General features: G+C 49.3%; 2 protein-coding genes across 2 annotated transcripts; one reads left to right on the top strand and one right to left on the bottom strand.

Moving 5' to 3' along the window:
* Positions 1-1177: 1177 nt before the first annotated feature.
* ciao2a (cytosolic iron-sulfur assembly component 2A) lies at positions 1178-3407 on the bottom strand. The gene is made up of 5 exons (XM_068739366.1): positions 3219-3407; positions 2660-2824; positions 2421-2470; positions 2205-2250; positions 1178-1970 (listed from the first exon to the last, which is right to left on the bottom strand). Exons 1-5 carry the CDS (start codon positions 3244-3246, stop codon positions 1870-1872), a joined length of 390 nt encoding a protein of 129 aa, XP_068595467.1. The 5' UTR covers positions 3247-3407; the 3' UTR covers positions 1178-1869.
* A 494-nt stretch (positions 3408-3901) lies between these two features.
* spg11 (SPG11 vesicle trafficking associated, spatacsin) lies at positions 3902-20447 on the top strand. Its single transcript, XM_068739207.1, has 40 exons — positions 3902-4116; positions 4878-5056; positions 5144-5371; positions 5470-5668; positions 5835-5969; positions 6579-6973; positions 7456-7601; positions 7687-7801; positions 7894-8049; positions 8149-8306; positions 8390-8566; positions 8878-8949; positions 9034-9155; positions 9327-9511; positions 9594-9792; positions 9969-10172; positions 10248-10354; positions 10592-10737; positions 11409-11564; positions 11650-11716; positions 11789-11951; positions 12064-12257; positions 12347-12446; positions 12940-13099; positions 13197-13472; positions 13655-13855; positions 13998-14105; positions 14797-14962; positions 15035-15249; positions 15894-16596; positions 17020-17165; positions 17258-17462; positions 17741-17875; positions 17983-18116; positions 18222-18341; positions 18622-18790; positions 18894-18970; positions 19085-19240; positions 19352-19503; positions 19583-20447. The coding sequence occupies exons 1-40, from the start codon at positions 3902-3904 to the stop codon at positions 19755-19757; spliced, it is 7116 nt and encodes a 2371-aa protein (XP_068595308.1). The 3' UTR covers positions 19758-20447.
* The last annotated feature ends 40 nt before the right edge of the window (positions 20448-20487 follow it).

Below are 20487 nucleotides of genomic sequence, written 5' to 3'. Positions count from 1 at the left end.
ATGGAACTTTTCCACAATATTAGATGTGTTAATTTATTCCCATCACAAACTTTGGTTCTTGGCTTTATCTTTTTTTTTAAAGTGATATCAAAACTGAATGTTTTATTGTTATTACTGTTGCAGCTCAGCTAAATAGTTAAGTATTTTTTTTTATTTTACAGCATGTTAAGGAGTAGTTATTTATTTTACATTAAATGACATTACATTTAGTTATGTTTTTTACTGTGTTACGGTTTACATTTGGCCTTTGGAGGGCAAACATAATGCGAATGTGGCCCTTGGAGAAGATGAGTTTGACACCCCTGGTCTATATGTTAGAAGGGAGCACAGCATCATCGTGCCACTTCTTGTCAGACCGCTGTGGATTCCAGACGGTCTCGCCATGTGCCTCCGCTGAAGCACCAATCAGGAGCTGATGTCTCCAGAGGCAGCTGTCTATAGGGTTAGGGGCTGACGTTCCCTCGCAGCATCAGCGGCGAGCTAAATCCTAGTAATGCTGTCTGCTGAGCAGGAAGACTCCGTGGATCCTCCGTGATCGTATTTGTGTGAGCAGTAAATCAGATGAAGGCATAATGTGTCCTGTTTACGGTCACTAATGACACGAATGCAGCTCTGCAACACATCAACAAAGCACCGGTGACCCGGCAGCGTCACCGCTTCAATCCGTCACGGTGACTTCATGAGAATAAACTCAGGCATTAAAGCGGAGAAAATGGACCAAATAGACGCACAGCAGCTGCAGCATCACTCAACGCTGCGTTGCTAGGCAACACAGTAGCCGCTGATGTCGTGAAGTCTTCAAATGTCAAGTGTCATTCCAATCACAACCAGTCCTCCCAACATATCTGCACCAGTAAAGGCCTCTGTGTGTGTGTGTGTGTGTGGTGGATGGGGTTTCCTGATTCCTGTCAGCCCAGGTAAAAATCCCAAGTTCTAAACTCTATTCAGAACAATCCCATCAGATCCATCTACACCCTCCTTAGAATAAAGCCCTGCCACTAAGCTACCAGCGTTAGCATGCAGACGTTAAGTGTTATTAACTGTCACCTGTCAGTGGACATGCTATTGTTGTTACACACATATAAACACACACACACACACACACACACACACACACAGGCAGCCCAGGTAAGCGGGCCAAGATCAAGTAATTACCTGCCAAACTCATAGTTCCTGTACCAGTGCCAGTAACGGCACAATTTTAATACATATTAAATTCACATTTAAATCACACAAACCTGCAGACATGTTTATTTAAACAAAATGTTCTAATGGGAACACATTTATTTACTTTAATTTTCATTTATGCTCTCCGTTTATTTACATTTGCAGGGACACGCCACACAACCTGAAGCCCATGTCTTCCTCTGGAGTATCACTCTATTGTCCCTTACAGGCTCCCTTAGAGTCCAGGTGGAAGCAGACAAAGCCAGGAGGTGATCAGAACATGTCAGCTGAGGAGCAATCTGATGGTTTGGGGGCCAATGAGAGCAGAACGTGGTCTTGGAGAGTTTGGAGGAACCTTTTTATATTCTAAGACTGAGAATCTTCAGCAAGCACCGAGACGTGAACCACGTTTAGATGACGCCGGCACTGGAGGGGTCAAATGTGACTGATCTGATTGGATGATGCGCTTCGTGTTCGTGACGGTATCAGAGACCACAGACTGCTTCTCATCCATCATTTTTTAATATCCGTTTCTTGACTCTTCTTGACTCTAAAATCACAGATTTTATCGGAGATCATAATTGGATGAGTCCAATCCGAAAAACTCTGGCCACTTCCTGTGGGGGGGGGGCGGACAGTAGACACACAGACACAGATGCACACACACACACAGGGGTTTCAGGTGGGCGGGTGCCCCCTCTGTCAGTCGTCCGGTTCGGCGACACACTGCTCCACGATCTCTCTCAGGTTGGGGTTTTCCATGGCGGCCGCCACTCGCTCCTTATCATTGATCTGTTTGTTAACTAGAGACACAAGGACTTCGTCACATTCAACGAATATATTATCCCCGAATTTACCCCAAAAACAAAGCACGAGGGCGCCTCCCTGCTGGAGAGACTCAGAATATGATTTCGATGATTTAGTTCCTGCCCACATTTACCCTGACTCCGTTCTACGCAGAAATACTCCGCTGCTGACGACCGCCAGCAGCCCCCAGCAAGACACCCCTGATTCTGATAAGAAAATAAAACACTTACCGTCTTCTTCGGTGGAATGAGTTCCTTCTGAAATGTATATCTCCAACTGGGAAGAGACGAGAAAAAAAATAGCTGCTCTTCAAGTGTCATGTGACGGGAAGAACACAAACCCCGGGAAATGAGGGAACCCAAGTCCCAACAAGAAGAACGCCAAGATCATTCTACTGCCACTGCAACCCGGATAGATGGATGACATGGACCCCCCCCGGCACTCACCTTGTGCTTGAACGGCAAACATCTTTGCAGCTTGATTCGTATGCAGAGGCCTGCAGACAGAGAGAAGATCATCAGAGGCTAATCAGCGAGTTCACTGGAGCGAGGGAAGGACGGAATCCCTGCGCTCTGGATCTATGTTCAACCTTCACCTCCGGTCTGGATCTGTGGAGGATCAGTGATGAGTTCCAGCGGTTGAACGTGTCCCTCGTGTCCCTCGTCTTATCAGCAGCACGACTCACCTATCAGTGTGGCCAGAGAGCAGTGAGGGACGGTTGGGGAGAACTTGATAACGATGAGGTACTCCTCCTCCCCCAGCTCTCGCACCTCCACGCATTTCTCCGTCACCACGTCCAGCTCCTCCAGGGTGTTGGGCTTCTCCGGGTCCCGGATCGACCGGATCACATCTGATAGAGGAGAGCAAAAACCAGAAAACTTGTAAGAGTGAGATAACGGGTGCCAAACTGTGCAGCCTCAACGCTTCAAAGCACTGGAGAGTGTTTGAACATGCCTCCACTGTATAATATCAAAGTTTATGTCAGACTGATGCGTTTAGATTGTAGAGAGGATTTCATGATCAAAGGCTGTTGTGATTAAAAAAGGCAAGAAGTTGTGATTGTGACAGACAGACAGACACGAAGTTGACATTTTGACTTTGTCGCCGTTTATTGACATAAAACACGAACCAGCTGAAGGTGCGTCACCGGAGACCGAACCCGAACCCGAACCCCGTAGTTAAAGCATCGAACATTAATACTGTCGGGAGCGTTAACGTTACGCGCGGCATCAATCGTCCCTCACCGTAAACTTCTAAAGCTTTCTCCTCCATCTTCTTCCGGCGTCCACTCGTCAAACAAAATGATCTTTAGCAGAACAAGGCTAGAAACTACGCCATACTGAAGAACCCGCTATAACGGAGAACCCAGCTTCAAGAGAACCGAACCAGCAACCCGATTGGAGATCGATGCCGCAGACAATCTGCGTTTCTCTTTCGCTTCCGCATTCTGAAGTTTGTTTTTAGACGAAACTAATCGATACATGATCAGAGCTCTTCGCTATCAGCTACGATTTATTTGTATATAATAAATACTGTACTGTGTTTGAGTGTTACCCGCCTGGCAATTGGTATGTAACCTACTTTGAACTTAAAGTGTTATTGTTTAAAAGTTAATACAGTGCTACAATACAGTGTAATATTAAATACTGATGTGAATCGTTACAAGTATTTTTTTTTTAAATTAAGAAATAAAAAAATAAGGTAACTAAATGGAACAAAATAATACTTTTACATAAATACAGCGTCTTTCGATTAAACAGCCTTTATACGTCTTTTCCTATTGGTCCGTTTTGGTCAGCTGACGAGGAGGCAGCGCGTCATGTGATTTCCAAACAGGTCGGTCGCTGTTTTGGAGGCGTCGCACTGATTGTTCTCTCTGATGAACGTCTCAGCTCGCAGTTCGGTTCGGAACCTCTAGCCGCTGAAGATGCTGGAGTCCCGGCGGGCGGACGGGAGGAGCTCCATGGAGGTCTGCGTGATACCGGAGAACCGGCGCTGCCCGGAGCTAGCGCTCACCCGGAAAGCTCAGCTGGCCCCCGGAGTCTCCCTGCTCGGGTGTCTGGGGCTCGGAGGGGGGCTCCTTGTGTGGGACCCCGCGGACAGAGACGCTCGTCCGGCGGCTGTGGACGGGAGTTACTCGGAGTGAGTCCCTGCTGTGAACTGCGTTCCCTCTAAGCTGCGCGCGTGCGCAATTACGCACAGCTGATGCGGTTTTCGCGCAGCGAAAATCTCCGCGGCGCACAAAAACAAAATGCAACCTGAATTGAAAATAAAATAAAGTTTTCATTTTGCTGCTCTGGCAGAGAAGAGTGAGGCCGTTCAAGTCCATCATGAGGCTCGAACTCAGCACTAAAATCTAGGAGCTAAAACATCTCAGCGGTTTCTGCTGCATCTCAAGCATCCAGAGCAGAATGTGAAAGAGAACTTAGTTTAAAGAAGTGTATTAAAATAGCATCCAGAAATGGTCTTGGAAGTGTTTGGACCAGCTGGATGCGTATAAAGTCAAAGCTGCAGGCAGACGAGGACATCAACCTGGACAATGTGTCCAACCGTTGGAGACGTGAGAAGGACACAGGACAAATGAGGTTATATACTGTATTTTGGAGACGAGGAGTTCCACGTGAATGAATGAATTCTGTTTTTGAAAATGTATAAAAATATGTAAGTATTTGTACATACAAAAGAAAGAAATACTGATAAAAAACCAAAAGACACAACAAAATGCAGCACATAGTTCAAAAAAGGAGTGGGAAGAAGTGGAATACTTATTATTTATACTTATTGTTTGGGAGCAGGTCTAGCTGTCCTCTAGCAGCTTTGGGTGTTTTTTTTGGACGATCCAACTTTATTATAGCTACCATCTGTTATGTTAATGTCCGATAATCAACCTGCTCCTCTCCTAGTTTTTGCTGGGAGGAGGCGGCGCCCGCCGGCTGCGGCGTCCGGCTGATGGCTGTCGGAGCTCAGTGGGACCTGACGCTCCTGGCGGCAGAAGCCCAGCAGTCGACCTCCGTTTCTGTGGTCCGTGTGGCCGAACATCCTGCGGATCTCCTGCTGCAGACCATCAGAGAGCAGGACCAGGGTGAGAACCGGGACCGGCTTGCTTCCCGCCGCCATTCCCGCCTGGAACCGGTCCAATGTGGTAGCTGAGCAAATCTTTCTTTTCCAGGTGTGTTTGACCTGCAGTCGCTCTCTGTGTTGACGTTTGCCACTGGCCGCTGCTGTCTGCTGGTGAACTGTGATTGGCTGCTGCAGCTGCAGTGGCAGCAGAGGGAGGCGGAGCTACGGACATTGTCCTGCTGCAGGATCGACACGGCTGGCGGCGGCCGAGAGGCCGCAGTCCATCGCTGCGTCTGCAGAGAGACGCTGTTCAGCCTCGGCGCGTCCGGATGTATATGTATCCTCCTCTGATAATCAAGCTAATGTAGTCCTTTACTTTCTGGAGCCTTCGGCGCCATCTCACAGTCTTCCTCAGTGTCGTCTTTAACCGTTCAGCCGTGTCGAGCCTCTCTGACGGCGCTCTGCTGGCCCGTGTCGACCTCCCTGCTTACCTCGGCTCGGACCTGGGAGACGACGATCTGGCCTCCGTGGCGCCCTCCTTCTGCCTCCTCCAGGTGTCGGCTGACCTCTGTACGGCTGTAGCGGTCGCTCAGTCTCACGCCGCTGTCGCCATCGACCTCGGCCACTACTTCAGGTGTGGCATTCCTTCTGGTTTCTACCAAGGGTGCAGAAACGCCTCACTTCCTGTTCGCTTTCACAACAAGCTAGGCTGTCGTTGAGCTCAGCACACAGACGGACACACGCACGGCCTTCGCGCCATTCCGAGATGAAACCGGCTCATACTGCGTTTCTCTCTCCAGGATTTATCCGGACCACCTGCTGTGTGCTGTTCCTCCCCAGCCCCCACTACGGCCCGGGGACCAAAGAGACCAGGACAGCCTGTGGAGCTCCGGCTGCAGCCTCGGCAGCCTCGGCTCAACCTTCAGTCCTGACCGGTAAACCTGACCGCTGCAGCGACCCCAGAGATCCGCCTCCAATTAAGCCCTTCCTTAAAAATGTTCCTCCTTGCTCGCTACGGAGCTACATGTAATCTTCCTTTCATATCCAAGGTTCTAGATAAAGCAGTCCGTAGGTAGTCGTTCTCTCTGACTCCAGCCTGCCCCCCGCCCGGTTTCAGGTTATCTTTGTGTTCTCTAGCTGTGGCTGTGTAATCTTAGTTCTGTATTTTTGTAACTCCAGCCTGCCGGCCTTGGCTCCTTTTCTGTGGCTGTGAATTTTTACGTTATTCCTGACGACCAACCCGATGAACTGCAGACTGATTCTCTTGCCTCCGTCTCTGCATTTTGGGGTTCACACCTTTTGAGTTCCAGAGTGGAACGTCACAGGCACTTTGGGCTTTGAGTATATTGTAAAGTGTCACGCATCAGGAAAAAGGTTTCTGACCCCTGGTCTAGACTCTTCTTGTAAATTGCTATCACAGCTAGTCAAACTGTTTCAGTGATCAATAGTTAAACTATTGTATTTGAATGTCGCACTAACAAATGAATGCTCGATTGATTAACATTCATTGTAACTGGATTTAATCATCTTGACGTCTGTTGTAGCTCCTGGGAAGCTCGTCTGGCCTCGATGTACAGCAGAGTGCAGCAGGCGACAGCTCTCTCCTCTTCCTCCTCGTCTTCATCATCTCATCCTGCTGGGGCATCCTGGTTGTCCTTCCTCCCCCACCTGGAATCCCACCAGGCTCCATCCTTGGCCCACAGCAGAGTACCTCAGGGCGGGATGTCCGTTTCCTTCTCTGTCCCTCAGTCATCCGCTCCCTCTCTGCTCGCTGTGTCAGAATACTCTGTTCAGGTTACCTTTGTCACCCCTGGTAACCAACGGACCACTGTGGCATTATGGGATTTGGAGTATGGGAGCGTGAGCTACCACCAGGCAGAGGGCGAAGCGGCTCCGGTTGAGCACTGTGGAGGGAGACAACACAGACTGCTGTTGAAGAGTAAGTCAAATACTGACACTCATGAGCCCTTCAGTCTGTGTCCAGAGGGACCGTCGCCAGGGAGGATTCACATCCAGACTCCTATCAGTAATTAAAGAACTAAATGCAACCTCTTCTGTTCATCTTCTTACTCAGACAATGCAGCGTTTAACTAGTAAAAGGAAGTTGTGAAACGGGGACTGTGAGCTCTGTCCGTCAGTTTATGCCATCAAAGTCTTTTAGCGAGGAACACGAGCTGTTGATCACATCTGAACAGATCTTGATTCATCAAATTGTTTTCTTTTTCTGCAAATTTCGTAACATTTTGTTTCAGTCTTTAGATCTTAAAGGTAAAAAAAAAATATTTTCAGAAGAATTATGGCACAAATATTCAAATGTGACCCATTTGGTCAGAAAAGAACTGAACTAAAGCTCGAGTCCGGTTTTCTTAAAAAATAAATTATAATAAAATCCAGAAAATTCCCGTCTGTCTGTGTCTGCAGGGAACGGAGTGTCCCAGGTCCTGTTCTCGGTGTCTCAACAGGACTTGCTCAACAGGTTGATGCTGTTTGGCAACACGGCAACAGTAGATGCTGTTTGTCACCTGAATAGCTGGGGCCGCTGTTCCATTCCCATCCATGCCCTTCAGGTGGGAGGCAACGCTCCGATCATCCCCGAGCTTCTCGGGGATCCTCTGCTGACGGAGATGAAATCGTGTGTTTTGTGTCTTTCAGGCTGGACTGAAGAACCGTCAGCTCGACACGGTTGATTTCTACCTGAAAAGTAAAGATAACATCTTGAATCCGCCAGTGGATCAGCCAGCGGCCGCGGCGCCCAGCCTGACAGACAGTATGAATACACGCAGCATCATACATATTCCTGTGTCACACATGTTTGACGTAAACCTGTATGTGTGTGTGTGTGTGCGTGCGTGCGTGCAGGTATCCAGGAGTTGTGTCCTGCATTGGACCTGCTCTGTTCAGCCGTCAGAGATTCACACAGTGAAGCTCAGAGCCGACAGTTCTCAGAACAGCTGCTCCGCATCACCTTGAGCTTCATCCAGACCCAGATCCGATTGATCCTGACCCGCACACAACGTAAGACAGCCCACACACACACACACACACACATTTCCTGACACGCACCCAACACGCACCTGCATATAGTCACAGGTAAAGTTTGTGTGTTTTTTGCAGACGAGGACCTGCAGAGCTGTGTGGACGTCCTGAACGGCTACGTCACTGAACTGAGGAGCTACATGAAGAGACTTTCCTGTCCTGCAGGGGGGAACGGGAGCATCGCTGGCTCTGATCCGGAGGAGGAAGTGGAATTGTGGGAGGGACTGCAAACGGAGGTGATCGCTGCTCACCAAACTTAAAAAAAAAAAAGAAAGAAGAAAATGGACATTTGTGTTACGTGTTGTTTGTGTGTTTATAGGAATTGGTCCATCAGTCTATCCTGACCAATCAGATCCCCCGAGCTCAGGCCATCCTGAGGAGGCGGGGCTGTCCAGAGCAGCGACTGTCTGCGCTGAGGATGGAGGGTCTACGTCAGGTCTACTCCTGCCTGCAGCAGCGAGAACTGCAGACCGCCAAGACACTCCTCACCAACATGGTCAGAACCACCCCCCCCCCCCACCCACCCTTAATCAAGTAGTCAGTTGATCAGTCAAACTGTCAATCAGGCAAGTCAGTCCGTCGTGGATCAACATGCTAGCATGTTGTCAATGAACTTCAATCCATTTAAGTCTATTAATGGATCAACAGATGTGTGATTAAAACTTTATAATTACTTGAAATGCAATGTTTGACCTTATCTCACTCTAAGAATGACCGACACAGACTCTGTGTACGGCATGCTGGTGTTAGCTCTCAGCGAGGAGCGGCTGAGTGTGTGTCAGAGTGATGACTTCCTCTGTGTTTTAGGGGTTCGGTGTGACCCAGCAGCTCCACAGTATCTGCCTGTACACCGACGACCAGAGCCTCAGAGACTTCATGGTGAGTGCTCCTCCTACCTGACCACGCCTACCTTCACATCTGCTCTTTATTGATTTACGAGAGTCTGTTGGTTTGACGAGTCAGGTGGAAGAGCTGTCGGGGCGTTTTCCGGAGGAGGAGATGCTGAGTGTGGCCTTCGTCAGGCAGATGGAGGAGTTGGGATCCCTGCCTGCGTCCCGTTGTCCCGCAAACACCGTGTCAAAAAGGTAGAACAGTAAACGGTCGAATTTAAGGAGAGATGCCTGAATAGAGAACTGTGTTGAGTTCTTTGAACCTCTTTTCTGTCCTTTGTTCTCCTCTTGAATCTCAGGTTTGACTCGTCTTCTGTCTGTCCTCTCCCCCCGTTGCTCATCTCGATTAACTCCGTCTTTGCACAGGGCGCTTCGGATGGTCTGTCGGTCTCCTGTTAGTGGTGGTGAGGAGGATCTGGAGGAGCTACTTGGACATCAGAGGTCTGAGGAGGAGGCAGCGGCTCTCTGGTCAAACCTCCGACTGGACTGGGTGAGGAACTGGAACCAGAGCTGCCGGACTGCTATTCTCCTGTCCAGACTCCAACGAACCGGTAAGCCTCTGAGGACACTGACCATTAAAACCAGAGTGAAGATCCCGCAGTAGATTCCATGTCATTCCTCTTTGTCCGTTAGAGTTGACTTCCTGTGACTCGGCGGTGTTTTGGCGTCACTTGACTGCCCTCCATGACCAGCACCGGCTGAGAGACTGGATCAACTGCAGTAAGGAGGCCAGCAGCGCCCTCCAGTGGCCGGAGATAACTCCAGAACTCGTCAACAACAACACCGTCTGCAGCAGCTACCTGAGGGAGGACATCCTGGACATGTTGGCCAGGTGCAGCCGCCGCTCTGCAGAACGCAGAAAACTTTACCCACAAAATCCCACACACAGTCCAGGTTTACACAGTGAAACCACAGCAGAGTGTGTTGTTGTGTGGCGTGTCCTTTAAACGGCGGTTAAAATTCTGCAGCATCAAATTTCAGCTTTCTTCTTCTGTGGTTTCCCTTCAGGAGAGGTCTCTTCATCCCAGATGAGGTGTCAGATTTTGAACGGTTTCTATGGAGGCTGTCTCAGGGTGGAGGGGTGATGTCTCTGTCTTCACCCGTCCTTCATTATCGCTCCCCCCTTGGTCTGGATCTCCACAGCAGCTTCATCAGCTTCTGCCTGGAACGCGGCCTTCAGTACCTGCTCTACACCTACCTGGAGCACTACAGGTGTGTCGCAACGTTACCTCTATCAAATAGCTGCCAGTCAACAAACCCCTAACGGTATCTGTCCCTCCACCGTAGATTGACACCGAGAAATTGTCCCCTGTTGACCAATCAGAGCATGTCTGAGAGCCAGCCGTGGTTTCAGATGCTAGTGAAGATCCAGGAGATCAGCAGAGATCTGTCAGGTAGCAAACACACGATTTAACCTGTTTAACCAGTCGGGTTGTTTCATGAAGCAAAGTTTTCCTCTTTCTGTTTCTGTTCCAAAACATAAAATCTACTCATTTATCACACTGTGGTTTCAACAGTAAATGAATGAATCCTGAAAACCATCGGGTGTATTTGCCTTTCAGTTTTCATCTTCAGTGCAGTTTAGGATTTTTTTCTGTGAAATGAACCAGAGTCTCTGTCTTTGGATCCAGATCCAGGACTGGTCTTCCAGGCCAGTTTAACCAGTGCTCAGGTGCTGCTACCTGACAGCCAGGCCTCTCTCAGCGGTCTCCTGTTGGAGGGACACAGTCTGCTGGCGCTGGGTGCCGTCATGTTCGCCCCCGGAGGAATCGACCAGGTCTGATCACCCAAACCGAAAGAAAGAAAGCCGTTTATTTCTCATTGTTACACTGCAAGCACGCAATGAAATTATGTTTACACCCTAGTACGACCCCTTGAAACAACCACACAGATGCATATATGCGTTGCTCAAGGGCACCTCGACAGTGCACTGGAGGAAGACTTGGCCCTTCTCCAGCCACCAACGCACACTGGGACTCAAACCGGTGGACTTCTCCGCTTCTCCAGTTCAAATTCAATGCAATAATCATTTATAGATTTAGAACAACACACATTAGATAAATCAATCTATCAATAACTAGAAGAATGCACCTCTGCCAAAGGACTGGCAATTGCTTTGGAATAAATCAAACCCCAGTTTTAAAATTCCTGGACCGCTTAACTCTTTTAAACTCATGGAGAAAATGTGAAGGAATTCAGAGCGACTGGGCGTTCATGCTCTGATGGTGAAGCAATGACCTTCAAGCTTAAAGGCTTCCTCGTATTCTCAGAGCGAAATATACATCTCTGATATAAATTATGTAATGAATAGAAAATGGCTTCCTGATTGGCTGGAGAAGGTGAGAATGATTGTGCAGCTGGGACATGCACTTCCTCACCTCGCACGCCTTCGGGTTATTTACTGGCTTGGCCGTCAGCAGTCCTCTCCTGTTCGCTTGCTGCATGCAGGTGGTCGTTCAGGGTGAAAGGTCAGAGAGGACGGTTGACCGCCAGCTCCTGAAGATGGCGCTGGCAGCATATCCGAAGCTGAGAGCGGCTCTGTTCCCCTCCGGGCCTCGAGGAAACAGCCCACCCTCTGATGTCACCTTGTACCACCTTATGCAGGCACGCATTCACACGTTGCCTCCAGCAGAATTGACTCTATTCTGAATTCACCGCCTGAAGTTTTCATTTGCTGCTGTGTTTCCAGTCACTCCACCCTCTGGATCCGTCGCACCTGTTCCCCTGGCAGACGGCAAACCCCCTGAAGTCCAGCGGTAAGAGCCTTTTATCTGGAGTTAAACCAGGAACCAAGGGCCACTAAATCGTACTGGGGTTGTCCTCCTCAGAAACGGCAGAGCTGCCCCATTTCTCCAGCCCTCACCTGGTCAACAGGTATGCCGTGGTGGAGAATCTGGACTTCCTGTATTACCTACGTCATGGCAGACCATCGTTTGCTTACGCCACCTTCCTCGTCCAGAAGCTGAGCGGCTGCAACGACGTCCCACTGGTGTGAGTACAGAAACGCAAAAAGGCCGGGTCCTCCTGCTGAGCAAGACTAAGAGTGTGTGTGTGTGTGTGTGTGTGTGTGTGTGTGTGTGTGTGTGTGTGTGTGCATGTGCAGGCTGCAGCGCGGCCTCCAGCAGGTTTACAGGTTGGCTCTGCAGCTTTTCAACACTCCCTCTGTGACATCGGCAGCGGTTTGTTTCTGTGAGCTGCTGGGAATCTGCAGCCTGAAGCTGAGGGTCGATGTCGGCGCTCTGAACATCATCATGGATCACAACACACACGCCTCTACGCAAGATCTACACACTCTGGGTAACACAACACACACACACACACACACACACACACACACACACAGACACAGCCCCTGGAAAACCCTCTTATGTTGTGTACCTATGAAGGTGTGAAGTTGGCAGAGGAGGAGCCTGGAGTGGCAGACGAGCTGATTGGCTACCTTGAAGATGCGGTAACAGACCAGCTAACGCAGGAGAACATCAACAGGTATGACATCATTTGTCCGTCACACTGATGATGTCATCATGTTGTATGTGGCTCTGGGAAGGGCGTTGGTAGCATCATGTTAGCATTTTAACTGAAGCAACAGAACTTTGTTGCTTTATTAAATGTGGTTTAACGTTGAAGGTGAGTTTGTTCGTTTTTTTATCTGCCAATCATCTTTGGCGCTTCACAACAATACAGTGCTGCAATGCTCTGCTGCTACCTGAAGAAGACAGAGACTAGTTTGTTAAACAAGCATAAATGACTCCATTTGGCTCGAATGATGTTATCTACACCCTTTAAAATGCAACCTTGACTGTAGCCTCTAAGCTAAAACTGTTAGCATGCTTCCCACCTGGGGGAGGTATACATCCTAGTCTCCATGACCTGCTGGACAAAATGAGCTTAACAGTGAAACGCCTATGAAAACAATATTGTTTTAAATATAAATCTGTTGTCGGTCAGATATTTAAACTCTTCCGTGTCTGTGTGCCAGATCGTCCTACAAGGCGGCTCAGGTGTGGGCGTTACCTGTCCAGTTCTGCCAACTCCACAGTCTGACCCTCAGCTCTGTTTACCCCTCCCACTGTGCTCAGGATGGCCAGTTCATCCACTTCCTGGTGTTTGTCCAGTTGCACAACTTCCCACCACAGCAGGTGAACTCTCACCTCATCCACCCATGGCTGCGGTCTTGTTATCACTGTCGTTGTGATCAATGCAGATGTAACACCTGTTTATTGCCTCGTCCTCCAGGTGAGGTCACTGGTGGCTCACTTTGGCCCCAGCCTGCAGGCTCACCTGAGTCTGGCCTTTCAGGACCTGCAGATTTACAGTCCGAGGAGGAACGGCGACTCTGAGAGCTGTCGTCTGACTAGCAGGGAGGGCCATCCTGGGATGCTCAGGCAGCCCACGGAACTATTCCAGGTGCTCCTGCAGAGCCAAGAGCAGACGTTGCCCTACAGGTACCTGCTGCAGGAGTCTCTGGTGCAGCGATGCCCAACGCTAGCCGTCATGTCATCCTGTCACCAGGTAACGAGACAAAACACGCATTATAACCTGTTGCCGTTAAAGTAACGTTAAACCGAGGTTCCACTGTAGTGGGATAAGCCAGAATACACGGGGATGCAGCAGGATTCACTGGGATATGCAAATTACAAAAGAGGAAATGCATTTGAATTTATTTCTAGACTGACTGACTGTTTGTTTGACAGGAGGCGGAGCTACTGGCGTGCCTCTGCGTGTGGGTGTTGGCCTCAATCGATGACAGCATAGCTGCAGAAGCCACTTCCCACCTGGTCGAAGCCCCCCAGCACCATGAATGGACACTGCATGACCTGTCAATCATCTGGCGGATGCTGCTGGGGAGAGGCCTCGTCAGGCCCCTCCTTCGAGGCTTTGAGCTCTTCCAGAGGGTAAAAAACGATAAATGTAATAGTCATCGTCGTTCAGAGGATTCTGGACATCATTAGATTCTTCTCCTCTGTATCAGCTGGTTCTGACGTGAAAGGAACGTTGACTTGGTGAAACGGTTCTGGTTCTGGTTCTGTCTGTCAGGACTGTCCTCTGGTGTTGGTGCTGAGGATGTTTGAGTTGTGTTGTGACGACAGGAACTTCTCAGAGGCCAAGGCTAAGCTGCTGGACTTCCAAAGGACACTGATCACCGTAAGAAAAGCCTCGACCATGAAGACATGGCATTAGCGATGGGTTCATGTTGATATCATTATTAGTTCAATCGTTATTCAGGAAAATCTCATTTTTGATATATTTGGATGGTTGTTGCATGTTTATACCTTAATTTGCTCCCTTGCAGTGACAAAAGGTCCCCTATATTTTCTTGTTTTGGATCTGGAATTTAGCCTGGATACGGATCAATCTTTGATGCCTTGTTGATCCTGTCGGAAACATGTATTTCTTTCCAAGCACCCTGATCATTTATTGTGGAAATGCCAAAAAAGGCTTGATCTCCCAGTGATGAAGAATCCTTTAAAACATGCCTTGTTCCAGATGGTGATCCGGATCATCATCATCAAAAGGTTTTTAATTGTTATTGGTATCTTTATACACCAACCAAGAAAAGTAAAAGTTATTTTTTATTAATCCCCCCATCCATCCAGTAGTTTTTCCATAATCCTGTTAAGAAGAAAACAGACACGCCAACGCTGTCAAAAACATAACGGCGGTATAAAAGGGAGATGCCTGTAGCGGGTAAAATGTGAGGGTAGAGCACGTGTTAAAGGAGGGGTTCAGGTAAAGTGTTGTTGGTCCACAGACATTTGTGAAGCCTCAGTGAAACATCGCTGCAGCGTTCTGCTGTGACTCGTCTGAATGTTCATCTCTAATTTCATTGGTGTAGCTGAGAAACGGCGGCCCGGCGCCCTCCAGCGGCCTCCCCCTGCAGTGGCTGGAGAGCCAGGCCTCCGTACTGCTCCTCTTGATGCTGCAGTGCTGCTCCTCCCAGTACGATCTCCACCGGCTGCTGCAGCTCCTGGCAGACGTTGATAAACTCCTCAAATCCAACGGTGAGATTGGACAGTCAATCACGATGTAAACTCAGAACAGCTGAGGTGACGGCGTTGTGTTCTGGCGTTTAGGGCCAGACTTCAGGATGCTGAGTCAGCTCAGTCAGTTGCTGCAGGGGTCAGGGGTCAGCCTTTCTCCCAGGCTGCTGCAGTGCACTTCTCCCTCAGTCCAGCAGGAGGAGTTCCAGGCTGCTGTGGAGGCTCTGCAGGAGAATGGGTGCTACAGCCAGGCCCGGCAGGTGGCCCTACTGGCTGGGCTGTCTGTCCACCGCCTGCTGCTCAGCCAGGTCTGCTCCACACAGGACACATCCACATCCACATGTAGTTAATACTTTCAGCTGGGTAATGTACGTACTATATGCACGGCGGTCGTCGACTTATGGCCACAATTGGTTTCCGTCTTGTCTTAAGCCGACTTGGTCGTAAGTTGACCCTTGTTCAATTACCGTAAGCATATTATGCTGCATCATGATTCTGTAAATGAGGAGTAGAAAGAGACCATTTCCTCTTGGCATGCATCGTGGGTCAGACCACAGAAACTGTCGTACACTCGAGTTGCTCGCTCGCTTTCCGCTATGTCGTTAAAAACGCCTCAAGTAGACAAAAAAACAAAAGACGTGCGCGGGCGTGAAGCCGATCACTCGTAAGGCGACGGCCCCCTGCACACACTTGATCTCATAAATGAGAAAATATATGTGGCGTAGTGGTTAGTGCTGTCGCATCACAGCAAGAAGGTGCTGGGTTTGAATCCCATCTGTGCGGAGTTCGTATGTTCACCTCCAATGCAATTTAAGTCAAATGGCTGCCCTAAATTGTCCATACTGTGAGTCATCCGTTGATGTAAAACATCTAAACATGCTAACATGCTAACATGTCTTTATTTCTGATTCATTAAATCCAGAATGTGTTATTTCCACGATGTCTCTTGTAGCTCCAGCAGGAAGTAAACTCCCAGAAGTCCAAATCACAGTGGAAAAGGCTGGAGACTCGGGTTTGTTTCTGGAGGAGATGTCACGATCAGCTGAAGGCGGAAGGCACTGATCCAGAATCAGCCTCCCAGTTCTTCCTGTCCCAGACTGAACCTGGGACGGGAGCGTCTCCGAGCGAGGTGATGGACATCCAGGAACGCTGCCTGCTGCTCTACCTCACAGCTCATTGGCTCTCCCTTCTCGGCCCAGTTCCCGTGGGCCAGTTGGAACAGCTGGAGAAGAGGCTGTGGGCTGGACGGATCCAACAGCATGTCCTCACCGTTGCCATGGAAAAGGAGAGCGTTTTCAACCTGCCGCCGCCCACCATAACGCCTGAAATGAACACGTATGAGGCGTTCGTGACGGAGCTGTCCAACATATCAGTCCTGAACACTGACGAGTGTCTCAGTGCGGAGCGAGTCCCAGCTCCCTCTGAGGAGCAGCAGGAGCTGAGTCCAGAGGAGACGGCCGTTCTGACTGCTTTGATTGGTCGGTTATTAGACGATGGCAGCATCCATGAAGCCAGTCGCGCCTGCCGCTACTTCTCCCTGCATCACCCAGACATGTGGATTGTGTTGCGCTGCCGAGGCCTGGCTTCTGGAGACCTGAAGCCTGAACCGCCGGAGGACGCCCCGGAGACGGAGCCGAGGAGGACCATGGCTCACTGTGAGACCCCCCTCGCCCCGCCCCCCATTTTCACAATGGTCAACTGAAGTCTAATCATCCAATCAGCGTCAGCTGTGTCGATTAGCATTGCTAATAAAATATAAAGTAATTGTGTCAAAATAGTCAATTAAATAAATGTCACCAAACAGGTCAAATAAAACGGTATTAAACATACAATATTGGAAAATAAAAGAACATTAAATGACAAAGAAAAGTGTCTGAGAGAGACTTCACACAAATGTTTCCACTACTAGGAACACCAGAGGACATCGCTGGCCTTATGCAGAGCTCCCAGAGAAACATGTCTCTGTATTTAATATTCACTTCTGATATTTGCACGCAGTTAAAAGTAGTAGAGCTTTAAAAAAACAACTCAGATTTCATATTTTGACAGAAAACTAAATGACCATCTCTCCCCTCCAGCCGCTTCCGCCAGCAGCCTGATGTCGTACACTGCGCTCCCCACGCCTGACGACGAGGTTGCCGTCCAGCTCCAGAAACTGGTGGACCAGTGTCGTCATGGCAACAAATACTGCAAGCAAATCCTCAGTCTCTACCAGCTGTCCAAGGTATCGGCCAGTCCCCACCCCGTTACTATTAACGGTTTTCTCCGACGGGTCGGCTGCGGCGTCGTGAATATCTTCTCCCTCTCGTGTCTCAGGAGCTGCAGTGTTCCTTCGGTCAGATCGCCACCGAGGGGCCCAGCTCCGTTCTGGAGAAGCTGCTGCGGTCGGAGGTGCCGGAGCGCTTCAGGAAGGCTCAGGCCTTCATCAGAGCTCAGGGTCTGTCTGCGGACTCCGTGGCCGAGCTGGTTACCTCTGCTGTGGTCCAGACGCTGCTGGCCTCCAACCAGGAGCTGCAGCCTGGTGAGACCTCTGGTTGTCTTGGTGATGGACCGGATGATCACGTTTTAGATATTTATTGGCTATCATTTTTGAAAAGCTAATAGAATGTGAAGAAGCATTTTTCGAAGCTTTGTTGGAGCCTCCAATGGAGGTGATACCAAAAAGTTAGATGCCAGGCATTTTTACCAAATGGAAAAATGAAAGCGAGTGGAGTCCAGTAAAGTCTAATTGTTCTGGTCAGTAGTTCTGCTTTCTGGTTTCGGTCGGTCCAGGTGAACTGAGTGTTTGTGTCCCGGCAGAGAGGCAGATGTTCAGGCTGTCAGAGGGTCGCGACTCGCTGGTCCAGCTCATCAAAATCTGTGAAGATCCGAACCTGGTGGGCGTCAAACTGCTGGAAAACCTCAACACCGTTCCACTGAGGGACCTGGACTGTAGTACGACCCATTGTGGAGAACTGTCACCTTAAATATTAGAATATTACCTGACTGATGTGCAGCTCTAACAACTCTTTTTATTTTATTTTATATTTTGTCTCTTGTAGTTGTAGAGCTGCTCATCGTGGCTCACGACTGCTTCAGCCTCACCTGTAACATGGAGGGGATTGTCAGAGTCCTCCAAGTCGCCCGTCACCTGAGCCACGCCTACCTTGCCCCAGGAGAACATTTCAGCCTGCTGGTAAGCCCCACCCACAGAGGCCGTCAGGTAGCCTCAGAATATCCGTGTTTGGTGAGGTTTTTTTTACTTCAGCTCCGTGACGCTGTTCTCTCGTCTGTTTTGGAGGTGCGTCTGCTGACGGGAATCCGCAGGTACAACGAGATGACGTACGTCGTCGACCTGCTGCATCAGAACCATCGCTTTGAGATCCTCCTGAGGAAGAAAGTGTACATGGAGAGAGGACAGGTGGAAACACACAAACAGCCGACGGTTAAACAACGGACGGGCTCTAAGCCATGTTTATATAAAGATGGAAGTCAAAAAAAAAAGACAAAGAGCTTCTTGCTCAATTTAGTTGGTACCGATTGCTTCTTAAAGCTTCTGTGCACAGTCCAGGTTCACACAGGGAAACACTTGAGACTGCTATCCTCCTGATAGCAGAGAGTGTCTTTGGACAGCTGCGGCGCCGCTGCGTGTTTTTAACCGTAGCACAATGCGAATCATCTTAACTGCTGCTTGCTTGCAGAGCTCCAGTCTCAAAACGGCGCTGCTGGACTACATCAAGCGTTGCCTGCCTGCAGACAGCGAGAAACACAACATGGTGGCGCTCTGCTTCAGCATGAGGAGGGAGATCGGGGAAAACCACGAGATGGCGGCCAGAACGCAGCTGAAGATGATCGAGTCTCAGGCGTGGGGTGAGCTAGCGGGACACCGTCAGGCTAGAGCACACACCAAAAGGTCGATGACCTTCTTTACCTGGTCTGACTGCATTGTGGGCGGTGATTTTGTTCTTGGCAGTGGTCACTCCTGATCTGAAGAGCTCATTGGCCAGAACGTTGAGTCTGCTGAAGGACGCCGCTGAGAGCTTCTCCAAGGTCAATGAATGCCACACATCATTCTGAGTTAGCTGTAAGACCCCACGCAACAGGTGTTAACTGTGTGTGTGTGTGTGTGTGTGTGTGTGTGTGTGTGTGTGCGCGCGCACTCAGGACTCGTGCGTGCGTCAGGCTAGTCGCTGTGTCCGGATGGCTAAGCTTCTTGCTCTTCAGCTTCATTTCCTGAACCAGGGATCGGACCTGCGTGTCGTAAACCTTCGGCCTGCAGAGCTGCTGGCTGCCGTCACGTCGCTGCCCCGACTCTATCAGGTGAGTTCAGGTCATACTGGTGAGTCATTCGTGCGTGAGTCGATGTAACGGCCAATGTAAAGTGTCCTGAGGTAATGACGGCGCTGATTGGTCGAGGTATGTGTCCGTCAGGTATTCGTGGTGTCCGAGGCTTATAACTACAGTCCAGACTGGGCAGAGATTTTGTACCGGAAGGTGATCCTGAACGGAGACTTTGTGTACCTGGAGGAGCTGAAACGCGTCCGTCCACTTCCCTCCAGTCTGTTTGAGGACATTTTCAAAAAGTAAGTCAGGAGTCAGCGCAGAGCATGTCCACCATTTATAGAGCGTAGACTGATGGATCACGTCTCTCGTCTGGTTCAGGCTGGACGGCGCTCCCAGCAGCAACGCGTCCAACGCGAAACGTCTGCTGATGTACTGTGACGACGCCTACAGCTGCTACAGGCTGGCCTACCAGAACGGTCTGTGCGACGTCACCAGCACGCTGCTACAGGACGCCAGGACGTCCAGCTACCTGAACGACAGGCTGTCCAGATGAAAGCTGAAACGTGTCCCCCGATTCATCGTGGAGAAGGAAGCCATTCTCTTGACATGAGTCCATTTACGTCTTACAAAATCAGTGCCGTAATATAATCTGTTTCTATTGATAAATATTCGTCCCCACCGTGTCTGGTGTATGAACGCTGTCGACGTTTACATTAAGACCCAAAAGGCCTGCGATTGAAGACCCTTCCATTGTTTATCCATCAGAAGCTGAAATGTGGCTCAACAGATGCCGTTAATTTCATATAGAAGAACATTTAGGGGGGCGTCTGCACCTCAGGACGGGGGCGTTTGTTTGTTCGTTTGTTTACCATTAGAGTGGAATGCCCAGCTGTTTGTAATCATGTTTTATAAATGGATCCCATTTACCGATAAAAACTTAAAGCGACCAGCCAAAGCAGAGGACATTCCACCTTGAGTCTGGGAACTGGCAGAGATTTCTGCCTGTTAGTCTCCGTGTTCTTCTCATGAGGATTGTTGAGTCTCTGGAGAATAAAAGAGTTGATATAGGTGGCTACTCTGTAAAGTGCCTTGATGTAACTTATGTTGTGTTAATGAATTGGATTCAGTGATTATAACTGCCAGATAAAATGTCTGACAATAATAATGTCTCAATTTTTAACTATGCTTACGACAGTGATAAAGAACAACATGAACTTTTCTTTACGTATGTGTAAATAAAGTAACGTGTGTTCTAAGGAGGTTGATTATCTGAGTAAATATTT

Source organism: Brachionichthys hirsutus, chromosome 5 (genome assembly GCF_040956055.1).
Source record: "Brachionichthys hirsutus isolate HB-005 chromosome 5, CSIRO-AGI_Bhir_v1, whole genome shotgun sequence".
In the NCBI taxonomy this organism is placed as follows: Eukaryota; Metazoa; Chordata; class Actinopteri; order Lophiiformes; family Brachionichthyidae; genus Brachionichthys; species Brachionichthys hirsutus.
This window is presented reverse-complemented; position numbering and strand designations above follow the sequence as displayed.